Source organism: Bemisia tabaci, chromosome 7, assembly GCF_918797505.1.
Source record: "Bemisia tabaci chromosome 7, PGI_BMITA_v3".
Lineage (NCBI taxonomy): Eukaryota > Metazoa > Arthropoda > Insecta > Hemiptera > Aleyrodidae > Bemisia > Bemisia tabaci.
Window position 1 is genome coordinate 31492267 of NC_092799.1, and position 18126 is coordinate 31510392.

At 37.5% G+C, this 18126-nt stretch overlaps 1 protein-coding gene across 2 annotated transcripts in view; it reads right to left on the reverse strand.

Annotated features, from left to right (window-relative positions):
- The window catches only part of LOC109032124 (protein ECT2), a 28947-nt gene extending 14624 nt beyond the window's left edge, over positions 1-14323 (reverse strand). Inside the window, exons 1-9 of one of the 2 annotated variants that reach the window (XM_019044090.2) lie at positions 14178-14323; positions 13082-13173; positions 12050-12171; positions 10671-10806; positions 9826-10035; positions 9327-9473; positions 5721-6530; positions 992-1126; positions 181-412 (exon numbers count right to left, since the gene is read on the reverse strand). In XM_019044090.2, coding sequence (XP_018899635.2) covers positions 181-412; positions 992-1126; positions 5721-6530; positions 9327-9473; positions 9826-10035; positions 10671-10806; positions 12050-12171; positions 13082-13173; positions 14178-14211 — 1918 coding nt within the window. In that variant the 5' untranslated portion in view covers positions 14212-14323. The remainder of the gene's footprint in view (positions 1-180; positions 413-991; positions 1127-5720; positions 6531-9326; positions 9474-9825; positions 10036-10670; positions 10807-12049; positions 12172-13081; positions 13174-14177) is intronic. The other variant, XM_019044091.2, reaches the window with a different exon arrangement.
- Between the last annotated feature and the right edge of the window lie 3803 nt (positions 14324-18126).

Genomic DNA, 18126 nt, shown 5'->3' on the forward strand with positions numbered 1-18126 from the left:
ATTCATTTTTAAAAGGGGGCCAAAACTTAGTTTCTAGCATTTCTAGTTTTGAAACTGAAGTACCAGTCTATGTACTGTTGAGACAACCTATGCGTAATACCGCTCCTTAAAAATGCTTGGTCCTGAGGGCTGTACTTCAAAAACAATTCAAAAGAAAAAGCTTAAAGGTATAGAACCTACCATCATGAAGATGAGAATCTGGACTAGCTGTGTAATCAAGAAGAGAGCCACAAGATAGCCGTCCGCTTATCGAGGAACGCCGTTTATATTGCGTGGGCGATAACGCATCTTTGGTCTGCACCAGACAATCTCTAAGCCTCTTCCTTTTACGAGCTCCTCTTTTGCTGCTTGAGCCTGTGTTCAATCCACTCATGTTTGGTGTTGCACATGGAGATGTGAGGTTTTCTAAATGCTGTGCCAAAAAATAGGACACTTAGTCATAAAATTTATCGAGACTAAAAATTTCAAACATCTGATGAAAAACTAAGATGCCTGTTCTTTCTGGTATACTTATTTATTATTCAGACTTTATTTTGCAATTAGGAACATTGATTTCTGGCTCTTCCATAGAGACACTTATGATATTTTTACAGGGAAACAAATGGCACATGCGTTGTTTCTAAATTGAGCCAGAAGTTGTAGTTCCTTATCGCAAAATATAGTCTTTTTAAAAGCAATTGAATATAATTAAATTTAGTTGATTGGTTTTTAATACTCTTTTGATTTGTAAGATTTTTTGTGAATTCCGAGAAATTAGAAATCCTGATATATTAGCAGTTTTTTGGATGGTAATGAGACCACAGACAATTTAGACCTAGGCGACTTTTTGTCAGTAAGAACGAATTCGAGAGTTATTCTGATTTTTGCCGATTCAACCCTTCGTTGAAAAAAAAATCCTTCTGCTTCTTTAAATACTTTTTTACTTGAAATTCTTCCTCAATGGAGAAACTAAACAATGAAAGTATGAAATGTGTGACAAAAAATTACTTACATCCTCCAAAAGGTATTCCTTTTCATCCACGCACCCCTCGTTTTGAACGGACGCCCAAAACCATTCAGCTTTGACAATGTGTACACGGAATGAAGCTGCAGGAGGTAAACAATCCATTCTTGATTCATCAACAACCTAAAAAATATAGGAAAATTATGAATCTTTGTTCTAGATTATTTGGTCCTTGTGTTTCTTTGAAAAAATCAAAGTCCATTTCTAATTATTTTTTAGCCTCTTTCTGTTAGTTTTGGTCTCATTCCATAGTTGAATAATGCTGGTAGAGGAAGAGAGAAACTTCTGGTGGGACAGTCGTGCAATTATTGAGCCTTTTAAAGCGCACTATCAATGGAATAATTCATGAGTGCATAAAGAGGAAATCAAAATAAAATTAGAAATGGTTCAAGATAAATTCAATTTGGTACATCATTTTTAAGCATCATCCTCAAAAATTTCCGGAATGAGACTGGAAGAACGTGTGATGGACAAAGTCAACTCTGCATGAATATTGCATATTTCTTATATTAGAAGGAAAGAAAAACTCTTATTTTGAAACTGATTATGGCGTTGATAAGCTTAAATATCATCGGTACTTCTTAAGGATAATATTGCAGATTAGAAAATTGCACAAAATATAAAATTGAGAGGAATTAATTGAATTCTTGGGCTAGAGAAAACAGAGCAGTCTTGTAAAGTATTCTGCATAGAAAACCAAGGCATTGTGGGCTGACTAAATATCGTTATCATTTGATTTGATGTCCTTGGCTACTTTGTAAGCATGATGAACTTTTAAAATCAAACTTTTTATACGCCCATTTTCAGAAAACCAAAGCTGAAAAGTGAATTTGTCAGCATTTTTATCAAAATCAGCTAAAAGAAATTTTGATGAGGAAGGAAAGAGGAACTTTTGTACCGATGGAAGGGAGGAGCCTGACTGCTTCAGAAGAAAAAGCACCGTACATGCGACACAGCAGTAGTCTCTTTTCGCTAGAATAAATCACGTTAAAATTGCCAATATATTCACTTTTCAGCTTTACTAATCTCGCGGTTGCTCGTAAAAAATTCAATTTTAAAAGTTGACTGTGCTTAGAGAGTGACAGAGAACATTTTATCAAATAATATTGAGATATAGCAAGCACCGAATCTCTTTGGCTTCCGGACGGGGTTCTTTTAATTAGGAGCGAGAGTAGATTAAGTCAGCCATGATACTGTCTTGAATAAGCTGGCTACTTGAGATGCATGTAAATGAATTGTTTTATTCTTTTGGTGAAAATCAGGACATAAGTTGTGCTGCAGTTTTATGAAGAGGCAACATTTTTTCTAAGTGCAAAAAATTGATGCTTTTATGAGTATTTACAAAGTGAAAAGGAAAAAAAAAACAGTGAAATCTTTAAGAAAACTGAGCACTGAGTACAGTTTTGACATGGAAGCTTGTTAAACTGAGAATTACAGATTTAAAACCAGCGATTCTCAACCTGTGGGCTGCAGACCCCTAGGAGGGGGGAGCGGAGGGCATGTAGAAGGCCTCGAAGTGATGGTAGAATATAATGAAAAATGGCAGAAAAAAAGAAGAATTTGCAATGCAGCAGGCGAGCATGACAACATGGAAAGAAACATGCATCTTCTCAGTAACTCACTCGAAACTTCTGCTTATCGCTTCTGGGTTTATTTTTAAAAGTAATCTAGAATGTACAATTCAAGTTTCCAAAAGTAAGCCAGTTGACGATAATCTATTATTTAATTACATACAATTTATTTTCAATGACAACATTAAATGTCTCAGGAGGAAAAAATGGTAATTCATTTCAAGAGGGCCCCAGAACTTTTCGGGTAGGACCTAAGGGGTCCACAAGCTGAAAAAGTTGAGAGCCGCTGTTCTAAACTGCCATGATAAGAAAAAATGCCTGTGTCATCTTACAGCCCTTTCCAAATTTCTTCCCATACAATTGAAATTCTCTAGTACACCTATGACTTTTACTCTCTAAGTAATGTCGGGAATTTTATTTGTTTCTTTCTCTACAAAACCTAGGAGTTTGGAAAGAAAATATTCAGGACTTTCTTGAATCTTCATGCAGTGTTTCTATTCACTATCACTATGACAGCACAGTGTATTTCCATGGAATTTATGACAATTCAAAGGTTTACTCTGGTTGGAGTTTAGAGGAGTCATACTGTACGGCAAAAAAAGAAAAGAAAATCAAGACATCCTCCTTTAATTTATTCTTTGAGGTACTAGAGTTTTTGTCAAGAAAGTAAAGGACGACGGACCGGTCTTATGGGAAAAGTGGGCCCGGTTAAATCGGCTGGCGTTTTGATATGTTGTAGGTCTTAACCTACTGATCAAAAGTGTCAATGGGCATTTCTCCCTATCTCGAAGTTTTACCCCCCATTTTGGGGGTCAAAGTTGCCAATTCGGCGTATAATTGGCAGTTTTGACACCCGGGTTTATTGGTCGCCTATGAGATTCTTTGATGGTTTCTTGAGTCTTTTGTATCCTCTGAATAGGCTAGAGACCATCCGAACTCAAAAACTGACAATTTTGCCTTATGGGTAAGGGGGGGGGGGGTGTTCACGCCACCGATTTCAGAGTCGGCGAGCCGTATTAAACCGATTCTTTCGCCATGTTTTGGAGAATTTTTTATGCAAATGATTGCGACTGCATCTTGAAAGGTCGACTAAGATGCAGCTCAGAATATACCCCCGGGCGGGAAGGGGGGGGGGGGGTGCGACCGAACTCGAGCAGCGTAACTGGCTTGCGCGGGTCGGATCAAACCTATCCTTCTATTATGTTTTGGAGAACTTTTTTGCAAGTGACTCAGGCTGCTTCTTGGAAGGTCTACTAAGATGCAGCTCAAAATATACCTGAAAAGCCGACCGAACTCGGGCAGCGAAACTAGCTCTCGCGAGTTGCATCAAACCGATGATTTTGTCATGTTTTGGAGTTTTTTTTCCATCCCAATGAAACAGACTGCATTTCGAAGTGTCGACTGAGATGGAGCACGGAATATGCTATGAGAAAGGAGGCTTCTCAATCCGCACCCTCCCTCGCAATAGGATCTCTCAGCATAGGTCAGTGTGGCACTGACACTAGTATAGTGGCATTTTTTACCACCACCATCACTCATACATAATTCCGAGGGTCGTTTTAGCTGACACGCATTTCCGACTGAGCCCAATATTTCTATAAGCAAAAGCTAATGGTGCAGATGATTCCTACGGCTGAGACGTTTATAACGTTGGTTGATTTCAGAAATATATCATCTAGGTCATTTTTTAAATGAAATCGCACATTATTATCGAGCATTAAACAGTTTTGTAGAATGTCAAGAAAGGCAAGGAAGAAAGCAAAGCATTCCCAAAAAGGCAATATATGCAATGCAACCAGTTCTGAAGGTATTTGACGAGTTCTGGGTTTTTCATTCTTTCTACTGGAGCTCCATAAGTAATGGATCAAATCCTGGAAGCTCTCAGTGCAGAAAGTGAGGCGAGCTCGCGGAGATTTTTTTACGTTATCAGAAAATCTAAGAAAAAAAACAAGGTCATGTATTTCTTCTTTTTAATTTTTTTTTCATTTCAAAAGCAAATAACCCCTCCCCTCGTCGAAATTCTGAAATGCATCAGGATATGCTGAAAATTGAATGATGCGTTAAACGGTATGAAGTTTTAATCGTCCTAGCCACATTCAAAAGTGTCACTCTACTAGTGTCAGTGCCACACTGACCTATGCTGAGAGATCCTATTGCGAGGGAGGGTGCGGATTGAGAAGCCTCCTTTCTCATAGCATATTCCGTGCTCCATCTCAGTCGACACTTCGAAATGCAGTCTGTTTCATTGGGATGGAAAAAAAACTCCAAAACATGACAAAATCATCGGTTTGATGCAACTCGCGAGAGCTAGTTTCGCTGCCCGAGTTCGGTCGGCTTTTCAGGTATATTTTGAGCTGCATCTTAGTAGACCTTCCAAGAAGCAGCCTGAGTCACTTGCAAAAAAGTTCTCCAAAACATAATAGAAGGATAGGTTTGATCCGACCCGCGCAAGCCAGTTACGCTGCTCGAGTTCGGTCGCACCCCCCCCCCCTTCCCGCCCGGGGGTATATTCTGAGCTGCATCTTAGTCGACCTTTCAAGATGCAGTCGCAATCAATTGCATAAAAAATTCTCCAAAACATGGCGAAAGAATCGGTTTAATACGGCTCGCCGACTCTGAAATCGGTGGCGTGAACACCCCCCCCCCCCCCTTACCCATAAGGCAAAATTGTCAGTTTTTGAGTTCGGATGGTCTCTAGCCTATTCAGAGGATACAAAAGACTCAAGAAACCATCAAAGAATCTCATAGGCGACCAATAAACCCGGGTGTCAAAACTGCCAATTATACGCCGAATTGGCAACTTTGACCCCCAAAATGGGGGGTAAAACTTCGAGATAGGGAGAAATGCCCATTGACACTTTTGATCAGTAGGTTAAGACTTACAACATATCAAATCGCCAGCCGATTTAACCGGGCCCACTTTTCCCATAAGACCGGTCCGTCGTCCTTTGTATTTCCTGGCCAAATTTGCTATAATCTTTCCTAAAATATTTGCTCCTTAGCACTACGCTCCCTTGCAATGTGCTTCCAGGCAGCTTCCCATGTGCTTAAAATAATGAGAGAAAGTTCCCCATAAAGAGCAAGTAATGCAGGTTATATTACAATATTTACAATAAGAAAAGAGAGAGAAAAAAATGGACATATACCAAAGAGCGTTGAGCAGATACTGAGCTTGAAGCCGATGGTGGAGACAATACAGGGGAGGTGACTGGAGGAAGAGGAGTTTTAAACTTAGGAGGGGGCGGTGTAGAGGTCTCAGGAGGAGAATCGATGATAGAGGACAGTTCAGGAACAAAGAAATCGGTCTTTTTTCGGGTTGCGGGAGAGTCAAAGTTGAGGCCTCGCTTACAATGGAGAAAACTTGTGTTTTTGAAAGATCGGTTTGATATTTTGAGCTTTCTCGTTTCAGTGGAAACCATAGATTTCGGTGGAGTACCTTCTATTTTCATGTCCTCGACAGGTGAATAATTTCTATCAAAAATGCAATTGGAGCTCAGAGAGTAGATATTTTTGTTGTCAGAGGGCTTGAATCGTTTGCAACTGCCAGTTGTGACCAAGCTATTTTTCCTTGGGCGTTTGAGGCTTGAATTAGCGTCATCTACGGTGTCATAGGACAAATCACTCTGTTCTGTAGCGTTTGAAGTTTGAGGGACATGACTGGAGGTACTGTAGTCAATGGATAGGGGCGTCGAGAATGAATGACTGTCATTTAGTATTGATGAGATATTACTAGCCGGAGCGGTCAGAATGCTATAACTAGCAGGGGTAGATGCTTTTTTCCTTGAAGGACTGAAATGAATTTTAGGGCTGGCTGGAGTCAGAGATGAGTTTTGCTTGGGTGCGTTTGGAAAAGTAAGCTGGGAGGATCGAGTGGGGTAACGGTGGATAGAACTGGGAGAGTACGGGACCACCACCTTTGTTCTCAATAGTTCAAATGTTTCCTCAGAATCAAAGACCTGGACGAATGCATAAAAAGAAAAATTATAGAGTGCTAAGAGATGCAAGCAACAAAATATCCATAAGCTCTTCTTCATGTGTCTACTATTCCGATAGGAATAATACATCTCACACAAAATCTTTTTCCGCAAAAATTTTTTTTCTTTATGAGTTTAAGTAGCCTTTGATAATGCTTTATATTCTCAAAAAACAAAGATTGTGGGACGGTGTTAGTTCACGGCTGTTGTGCAAATAAAACTCATGATAATGATCCGTAAACTTTTAAACAAAGATATGGATGAATTTTGGGTTTTCCCTAGGAAAAGTTTACAAAATTATCACACAAAAAGTCAGATGTTGCTCATGAACATAAGTCTATCGAAACAAAATTTGCAGTTTCTAGACTTGATGATTTCCCAAAGACTTTATTTTCCTCTCATAAAAACTTCTTTCAAGACACTTCTAATAATAAACTTTCAAATACCTTTTGCAGGAATACTAGACACATCAAGAAAATATTATCAAGATATTGCAAAGCAGGGTAGACTGGTATCCAAAAAAATCGGGCAAAAGTTTTCCAATGATGGAAAATCTTCATTGTTACGACTAGAAGTTGTCTCAGAAACGAAGAGTGCACTGTAGGCTGAGTCGTAATAAATTTGAGGGAGCTGTCCCCGTTTTTGAGTCACAAATTATAAAACCTACTTACGATTTCTGTGCAACACAGAATATGTCAATCAATTACTTCAGATAACTCCTAAATGATTACCATTGTGAAGGATGACAGGTTGCTTGAAATTTTAAAAATACTTGACTCTTCAAAATTTTGAAAAAAAATCCCTGATTTCTTAAAGATGATGGGTATGGAAATTTATTCTGTGCAACATATGCGAATGCAAATTTTGAGTTCTGCCGATAGAGCATATGAGCCATGCAAAAGTTTTGACACGATATGAAGGTTCAAAGACTGAGAATAAAATTCCCTATCATTTCCTCTCTGCTTGGTTGTATGTACTTCGATTTTGTATAAAATAAAAGTAGTCCGAAACTAGCATCTCTAGAGTTCCTAGATCAAGACATAACAGCTGTTCTAAAATATCTTTTACGACTCTACTGTGTACTCAAGATTCTGAGACTAACTTACTGTCAACGCCCAATCACTTTTTTTATTTCTAAATGTTAATCTAGTGCAATGTAATGTACAGATTCTCCCGTCAGCCAATACGATAATGAAAGAATTCAAGTTTGTTTTCCACATTTCAGACTCTCAAAATTGAACACCTACGGTAAAACGAATAATTTGATCTGAATTGTTTAAACTTGATGAAAAACAAAGGTGATGAAGGAATCTACGGATGGAATGGTGCAGGACTGGAGACAGAAGTACAAGAGATACAGATCTGGATCTGTGCTGTGATGGTTCATTCAATGAGCAGAGAATCGCAAATTTTGATCTTAAAATAATTTTTTGTGACTTGATCATACACAATAAATTGGATCACATTTTGGAATAAGGAACCACTATTTCTGGCTCATGTTAGGAAGAGCATATGAGCCATTGGTTCCCCTATGCAGGAAGGTGCTTTTGTGGATGAGCTGGAGATAGTGGTTCCTTATTGCAAAATGTAATCCAATTGTAACTTTACTACTAGTAAATTAAGCAAACTTCATGAGTGGGAAGGAGGTATAAAAAAGTTAGATGTATGATACCACACAAATGCTACTTGCGTTAGTTGCAGAAAAGTTTTTACTTTCAAAACTTTTGCAAGAAAAGGACAGCCAAACATTTTTCTGACTTGGTTATAGGAGAAAAGTTAGGATTTGGAGAAAACCCCTTAAAAATGAAGACAATCTGAAGAAAGTCACCAAAAATTTCTGATTAGACTTAAAATGGGGGGGGGGGGGATGACAAGATTTTCAGATAGCTTTTGCTTTTTCCAAACAAGACCCAGTAACCACAACAAAGTATCTTGAGATATTTTATTTTTTGCATTCCTCTATGCCCGCAACTAGCTGACACATTTAAGAAGAAAACAAACTTAAATTCAACGCACCGACTGACTGACAAGTTAATTGTGCTACTATTATGAGACATCTGCTGATGATTTTTAACTACCGAAGTGTTTCTTAGTGGATTTTAAGCTCAAAGAGACACATATTAGTCACTAGAACCCAAGTTAAAGCTATATGTACAATATGAAAAAACTAAATTAAATTGTTAAAATTCTCAGAAGATCTCAAATCGCTAAAGATAGGGTATCGAAAATATGCTTCTGAGATTGATAAGTTGCAAGTAGAAATAGTTCTAAATGTTGCATAAAGTAATGAATGATATTAAGTGTTAATGTGAATGAAAAGTTAGAGTGAGTATATGTACATAGGAAAAATGAAAGTATGTAATTTTGAGAGAAATTATTCTTCTTATGAGCTGATGTAAAATTGCATGCTTAAATTTGAAAAAAATTAAAAAAATTCTGATTTGCTTACAGGACATGATTTTTGGTTAAAATTGATCAGCTATTGCGTTAACATAACTTTCACTGACCTTGGAAAGGAAGTGGAAAAACATCCATTGATTTAATTGATAATTGCATGTTTTTCAGACAATTACCATGCACATTCTCGTGAAAAATGGGATATTTCTTTTTGTATTTTCCTGAATTGCTTCAGAAAGTTGTGGATATGAAAGTGACATATTAAAGAGCAGTTTTAAACGAGAGAATTCAGTGCAACTGAATTGTGCAGAATTTCTAATTTAGGGTATAGTGTGAGTGGAAGTAAAATTACCCAAAGCATAAAGTTGGAAAAATACTTACAATGTGAGTGCAGTTAGAATCATTCAAATCAGTAGGTTCACCACCGTTTTGTTCCAAAATTTCGATCATATGATTTTTCTCTTCCTCAGGAAATCCAACAAAACAAATCCTAGCACCAGAGAAAACTTGCAATTTGTGTTCATTCACCTGAAACATAAAGATAAGTCAACACTCATGAGAAAAAGGAATTTCTCTTCATCAGCGCTATATCAGTCGATAAACAATCTTTTTTTCTTGTAACTGTCAATGATTTCATATTAGTAACAGGGGCAATTTCCAAGTTTTTTGAGTTGTGAATGAACTATTGCCCAAGTTGAGCAAATGCTAATCATAATTTAACATTACCAAAACAAGAATTTCCCTATGAGAAAAAAGAAAGAGAGAAAGAGAGGTTGATTCTAATGACCATTTAAATGTAAATCCAAAGGCTGGCTTATTACACTTGGGTTTCTTTTTTTATTAAAACGTCGGATAAAAAAAATAATTTTTGAGTACTTACTATTTCAGGAGCAGTTGCAGAAAAAAACGGAGTATGCCTATTACTCCACGCGAAATGAACCCAACTTTCATTCATGATAGCAACACGAAATGTGAGTGCGTACTGATACTTTTCACCACCACAACAATGGGCTATTAGATGAGTCACACGAGAAACCATCTCTCTACGTATATGCCCTCCCATGTTATGCACAAGTGCCATCAGTTTAGCCTGGAACGAGAACATCATAAAGAATTATGACACATACTTCACAAAAACAATGTCTGACAGTAAGATAGATCATTCGAAAGTTGAGTAAAATAAAAAGTCCCATAAAACCTATTACTTACTTTACAGATTCCCCATTCTTTCTTGTAGCTTGAAGTTCAGAATCAGCAGACTTCTTTTCATTGGAAGGAATTGGGGAATTTTAGGAAGAAATTCAATGGAAATTGATGTAAGCAGCTATGAGGATAAGATTCTTGACCACAGCAAGGGGCAGATGTTCTGGAATTTTCTACACCGCTGGAATACCATTACATGTGCATTCAATCTTTAGAGTACAGTTTGATATGGTATTCTGCAGACCAGAATATTTTTGGGCTCAAAAGATTGAGTGCATGCCAAATGACACAGTTTTCCCCCATTTTTCTCTAAACTTGGATTTTGGCGCATGGGCCTTTTAGCCCAAAAAATATTGATTCAATTCTTTTACGCATCCTCTAAATTATGACTCATTCATCAGAATATGATAAAAGAAGAAACATTTGCTAGAATTAGAATTATTGATAAGGCTTTACAAGACAAAAGTAGAATAGGTATAGAATTAAAAAAAATATATGAAATGAAATGTTTGAGATGCTCACCAAAGTGCTTTTTTCTCTGAAACCAGTAAAACAAACAACTAGACCATCCATTGCGTGACTGTAGAGAGGTCTCTTAATAGATGGAATTGGTACTTTTTTCTCAGCAAGCTCCAAAAGAGCAGTCGGTCCGAAAATACTGAAAGAAAAAAATGTTCAAGTTAGAAGTGACCAATTAGTACCTACAATTTTTTTTCTTGTCTTTTTTTTTTAACTTTTGGAGATCTCGAAAGGAGGGACTGGGGAAGGTATAAAAATTGAGATGAAAAATGTGTACATTCCATGACAATCAAGCACCAATAAAATTAAGCTGTTTTCAAGAAAAGTTGTTGAACAACTTCAATGCAAGATACACTGTGAAAATGAACTTCCATGCACATTAAAGCAGTTTTAAGGATGTAAATTAGGTTGCACCATTGCTGAGTCCCAAGTTGAGATGGGCTCTTGCACCTTTCTTAGATTTTAGAGCTTGTAACTTATGGAGCACATGTATACAATCGCTACTGCATAAAAGCCTTTATTACATTAAGCTCTTAATTAGAGTATTTTTTGAAGTATACAAAATACCAATGAGAAATCCCTAGTTCAACCTGGAATGGGTCGGCATGCAAAATATACGGTCAAGTAAAATAGATTTACCATCGGTAAAATCGCACGAAAATCACATAGGACGCTTCAAAAGAGTCTGCAATCTACTCTGTGCGCTCTGTGTACTTTGTAACAGGCTTTTCCAAGTTTCTCGTATCCACGGGTAATTTTTCTCAGTTGCTGGCGATGAAGTTTACACAGATACAGGAGTAGGAAAACCTAACTAGAATGAACACACACTTATGCAAACTTCTCCTGGTATTGATTTCAGTCGTTTTCAAGCGTTTGTTTCAATCCTTTTTTTTAATTGGTTGGCAAAAATAAAAGCTTTAAATCAATTGGAATCTTAAATAAGGAGATTTTTAACAGTTTGTGAGATTGTTTCATCATCTAGGTCAGATTTCTTGAGTCTCTTGCTAGACAAACATGACTGCCAGCTACTAAAAACACTGCCCGCAGACGCAGTAAACTTGCAGAAGCCTATTATAAACTATGCAGATTGAGCACCAAGGAGTGGATTTCAGACTATTGATAAGCCCAGTGTGATTTTTGTGCAATTCCACCAGTGTAGAGTCTATTCACTTGATTATATCTTTTGCCTGCTACAAATGCATAATTTGGGCAACGTTACTTTTAAACATCATTTATCCAGGTAATACTGGAATGATTTTTTAAAATGAGTGAAAATAAATTACAGCAGACAATCCATTCTTAAAATTGCACAAGCATACATAGTAAAGAAAAACAGAAAGCAAAAATTAGATCCAAAAGTGCAACTTAATTGATCTATTTACCTATGTCCCAGCTTTGAAATTTTCTCGCAATCCCGAAATTCGGGTAAAACAAACACAGTGGGACTGTCATATTTCTGCCAGTCAGCATCCAAGGTTTCAAAAACAACCGGCAAACCGAAACTCTGAGGAAAAGATTAAGGAATTGAATTCAGAGGATAGTAATATGAAAAATATAAAACAGTTTTCTGAGCTGCCAATTAACGCTTTCGTCACCAGTGATAATGGTGAGGATAATGTGAGGACTGCCTTCAAAAGTGATTTAATGAAAATGACAAAAACTCTCCTCTTCTTTATGAATAACAAATTATTGGGGGCAGGGCTGAATTAAAAGAAGCAAAATGATGGTTTTAAGATAAACTTATGGTTGATCAATTAACTACAGGCTGAAAATACCCTAAAAATGCTTGGCCAGTCATAATGAGTTTGGCGATACATTGTTCTACTTGTTTTTAGCATGGTGACATCAGAAACTATTGGCAGTTCTGCCAAATTTGCGACTAACCGTAAATTTAACAAGCGAGAAACACTGCCTTCCTTGACACGGCCAGATTTGAAAATTCGGGTCTGGTAGGACAGGTATTTAGCTCACCTTGCTTGACTACTAGTATATTATTGGCTGGAATATGCATTTAATACATGGAGATGTTACATCTCACTAAAAAGAGGCAGAGGTCACATTGAAACTTTTAAAATGTGCTCTTCTGTCCAAAACACACTTCAGATTTAGGCAGAAGGGAAGACTCAAACTTGCCGCTGACAAAGACGCCATAACCAATTAACTTTGATCAAAATAGCAATAAAAATTGAATCAATTCAAGAGTTAGGTCATAAGAACTTGTAAATCTATCAAAAAACCGACCAACTTAGAGAAATACTGGATTGTACTCCCCAGATACTACAGAAAATAGCTTAGTTAATCATTTGACTCCGACAGACGTTAAGCATTCAAGGACAGAGCATTCCAATTAACAAGTATGGAACACAATAATTTCCCAGTTGTTTCTCAATATTATAAGATATAAGAACACTTACATTTGCTGCTTCGATAATTCTTTTATTCAAGGTGCATTCCCCGACAATGCAAATTTGCTTGCCTGCCGCAAGTGAGGAAATTGTGGAGGAATCTGAAATTGAGGATAAAATTAAAATTATTTTTGTTAATGCACACAAACTTACGATGAGTTCACCAGTGCATCCCACCAAAAAGAACAACAGAGTACACAGAAAAATTCAATAAAGTGGTTGTAATGCTGGCTTGCTGACTAGTGTTGTTGTAGCATTAAGAACAAGGAGTCACCAGTTCCATTCTCAGTCAGGCGGCCCAAAACTGACACCCTTGAACAATATTTGACTGGGGCTGGTTGTTGACCAGAGGCTGAGCAGGGATGGGAATTTAACTGAAAGGGCAGGATTACCTACACAGGGCCCGTTTAAAATAATGATAAAAAAAAACAAATTTAACTGGACTCTTCTGGACTAGCGATGTTCTGCCGTTACTGCCTTTCGCACAGAGGATTTAGATGGAATAATAGAGTATTCATTTCCATTCCAAGGACAGTCATGCAATTTCGATTTTCTGGATGCTCACTTCAAACAAGGACATCAAAATTCAGGGAATCTGTTTCCAAGACTATAACTAGACTAAGAACTAGACTAAGGCTGAAATCTCGATTGTATGATTACCAGTTGTAAATAAATACAGACTCGCCTCCAGAGCAGAACATTGCCAATAGCATTAACTTGGTTTAGAAGGGAGAGATAATCAAAAGAAGCTGATGCCTAACACTTGAAGTATGAAGAGAAAGGTCTTCCTCTTCCGCCTTCAAGCCCTCTTCGGATAATCCCTCAAAAATAGAGGCCTTCGGCATAGATGCGTCCTTGGGATTACGTACTAAGATCGACCCATTTCATAAGACTATTCAATACAGTTCTGTGCTTCCAGCATTCATTCATAAGGGCAGCCTTTTTTGACGAATGCTCTGGGTAAACAAATGGTCAAAGTCCGAAGTTCTCTCATGGATGCTGACATGCTGAGGCCTTCGAGAGTGAAAGGTCCACAGAAGCACGTCCGTCACTGCTGAGGTCATGCACAAATACATTTGAAATTAATTGAACGAAGATCACTTACTATCATCCGCAGTATTATCGTCTTCTACTTCCATTTTAAGAATTTAAAAAGTAAATTTCACACATTAGAAAATTGAACAAAAATAACTGATCGTCAAATGATCAACGTCATTGCCAACTTACATCAGCGAAACCGTGTAAGTAGCCACCGTGTCACCTTCAGCCAACGTCAAATATTTAGGGCTATAAATGTAAATCTTTTATGATTTAAATGTTTTATTTATATTTTGTGTATTTTTAAATTTTTATGAAAATAAAAGCGTCGCTATAAGGCATGAATAATCCAGTGAAAAATTTGAAATTTGAATGCGATCATTGCAAAGGTTTACCAATCTGCAGTTACCCAAACGGTCAAGATGGCCAATGAGAGTTGAGAATTTCAAATGTAATTCCTTTGAATCCACGAATGAACTGAATTGAGCTCTCTGATTGGCCACTACAATATCCTGATCAGAGACCGCCAAATATAATTGTTGAAAAAGAGGGCGGCGCGGCGACCCGGCTAGTAGCGACGCACGGTGGAGCGAAGCATAGGAATGCCCGGTCATCGCTTTGCTCCCGAACTTGTTTCGACTATTCCACTCGTTCCAATGGGCATTTCGTGATGAAACTTGGGCATCTTATGGTATTTTGATCGTAGAATTCATTTTTGACCTTACTTTACTTGATTTATTGACGGAAACACATAATTTTGAGGGTTCTTTTTAACTTTCAGTAGACACGTGAAAACATAAGTTACTCAAAGATAAATTTCACTCGTTCCTGTGGACATTTCGTGTTGAAACTTCGCAGGCTTGTGGTATTTTGATCGTAGAATTCATTTCTGACCTTACTTTTCTTGATATGTTAACGCAAACGTACGATTTTTGTGGGTTTTCTAACTTTCAGCGGAAACATAAAAAGATAAGTTGCTCAAAGATAAATTTTACTCATTCTTGTCGGAATTTCGTGTTGAAATTTGGTGCAATCGTGGTATTTTGAACGTAGAATTCATTTTTGACATTAGAATTGTTTGTATGTTAACGTAATTACACTACTTTGGTTTTTTTTTTTTTTTTCTTAACTTCAGGTAGAAATGTGAAAAGAAAAGTTACTCGAAGATAGAATTAACTCGTTCTGGTAAAAAACACGTGTTTGAATCGTTGATGCACGATCATACTTTCATCTTAGAACCAATTTTTGAGCTTAATTTTGTTATTTTTTTCTCATGCATACGTGCTTTTGAAGGATTTATTTAATAATCGATCGGAATGCACATAAAGAAAATTTACGCAGAGATTTTATCTGTTCCGATTGACAATTCATGTTGCAGCTATTGATTTCCTGTGATATTTTCATTGAGGAAGCAATTTTTATCGATACTATGTGATCTCTCAATGTAATGAATGCTCATATTTCTATATCGATTATGAAAAAAATATGGTATTACCGTTACCTTTTACACTGAAAAAAAGAGATAGGGGTTTAGTCCCAACTGTTGGATGATATGGACAATTCCAATTAATTGTGGTGATACCCCAATTCATTGTGGTAATACCCCGATTAATTGTGGTAGTACCCTCTTTCATCAAGATCGACACCGCTATCTTCATGAAGATCTGAAATCAAAAGCTCGCGGTGGATGTCCTAAGGATCGAGAACTTTTGATTTCTTCTTATTTGAGGAATTATATCTAAACAAACAGAAAACACGGAACACGGAACAACACGAAACACGGAAAATTAAAGATCAACACTAACAACGAGATTAAATTGCACGGTAAATCGGTCCATCTCATATCACGAATCACGATATCTCAGAATCAGCTGGGACACTTCCAACGCTTTGTAAAGGATTTTATATATACCACGCCTGAAGCGCCAAGCGCTTCGGGAGGTTGGGCTGCGAAGTGGTCAGGGGATGTAACCCCTTCTATAATGAATAATTCATTCAAAGGTACCGATAGAACATTCAACATTTTTATTTTCTCCTTAAAATGCCAAACAATCATATAAGATAAAAGCAAAAACAGCTCTGTTTCCCCGCCTCGATCGCGAGTTCGCGAACCTATCAAATGATGAATTTTGGCCAAAAAATGGGCAAAAGTAAGGTCAAAATTGAATTCTACGATGAAAATACTGTAAGTACATCATGTTTTAAAATGAAAATCCGACTGAGTATATTAAGACGCCAAGATAATCAAGTAAGATGTAGAGAAACAGCGAATTCCGCCCTCACTTTTTCAGATAAAAATCGATGTAACTCTCAAAGCGGCAGCTGGCGGCAGCCAAATACGACGGATTCCTCATCCTGGGGGATCACTGGAACACGCCTTATGCATGATTGGACGGCGAAATGCGGCGAAATTTTTAAAAGTCTATTCAAACATTTATTTTCTTATTTTCGGAAGGGTCATCTTTGATCAGACATTACAACGTATACAATTGAGTAAATTTAACTTTTTAATAGTGAAATATATTCTTCATACACTCTAGAATAAGATCCAAGCATTCATATTTGTGTCAATTATCGTCACTCGAAGAGGCAGGTATGGAAACCGACCTTAGAAAACAGAGCAAAATCGGCCGTTACAGAAAATGTCAACTTCAGGAGTCCAGGGAGCAAAAGCATTTGAAAAAATCATCAAACCAACACTAGATTCATATAAAATGGATCCTTAGGAACACATTCCATCACATCTTTATGCAAAACATGAGAACACCCCATGTCCGAGGTTTTACCCATTTCGTCCCACTGTGCGACGGGGCACTGCGGGCCGATTTGAAGTAAGTTTAAATTTTTCAAGAATCACAAGCACCCCTGATCCCGCGGTTCACAAAGCTCCAACGAACAGAAACCGAGGCCAGAACCGGGGCTCATTTTAGGCCACATCCAACATCTTGGAGTTGAGAATTTTAAAAAATTGACTAAATATTCGAGTTTCCCGTTGAAAAATACCCTGTGACACCGCGTTTCATAAGAATCGAACAAACAAAAACCGAGATGGCATTTTAGTCCACGTCCGCCGTCTTGGATTTGAGGATTTTAAAAAAATTGACTAAAAATTCGAGTTTCCCGTCGAAAAATACCTCCTGACACCTAATTTCAGAAAATTCCATCGAACAGGAGCCGAGATAGCATTTTAAGCCACTTCGGTCATTTCGGATTTTCGAATTTTGAATTTTTTGAATTTTGACACTACAGGTAGCCGGACCCGGCTCATGACCGGTCATTAGGCTGAAGCCGCGGAGCGTCTTGAGACCGGACATGAACCGGATACGAACTGTATCAAGGTGAAATGACTGAGAATAGTTGTAAGAGATATGATGTAAGCTGGGTATGTTGGGCGCACAACAGTCTGTTTTTTTTTTTTTTTTTTTTTTTTTTTTTTTTTTTTTTTTTTTTAGGAGCTTATCGCGCCCTCTTTAGAGTCTTTGGCCCTAGTTTTTCAACGAACAGCCACTGCACTGAAATTAACACATAATTTGGACGTATTTCTGTCAAACGGAACTAAGCGCCAATGTGAGTTCTTTTTGAGGAAATTAGAATGCCGTCCCAAGTAGCAGAGGTTGCAACAACTTGCAACAATCGTTTGATTCTTGCAACTAATAGATTGATGTGCAGATTGCCTACTCTCTCCACTGAAGGAGATATCATTGTTGGAACTACTTGCAGTTAAGTTGAAACATGTTTCAACTTCAAAGTATTGCTGGTTGACTATCTTTAGATTTTAAGAAACTTTGGTTCTGCTATTTTGCAATCTCAGCAGGTTGCAACTTTGTCTTCCGATCAGATCGTCGAAAATCGGCACTTATCGACCAAAAGTTGACCGAAAGTTGAAACTTTGTTGCAACTAATACCAACATTGTTTCAACTTGTTGCAACTTTTATTGAAAAGTGCTACTTGGGGTATAGCGCGTTCTGTCAAACGGAACTAAGTGCCATGGAAAAGCATTGCGAGCACAGGACGG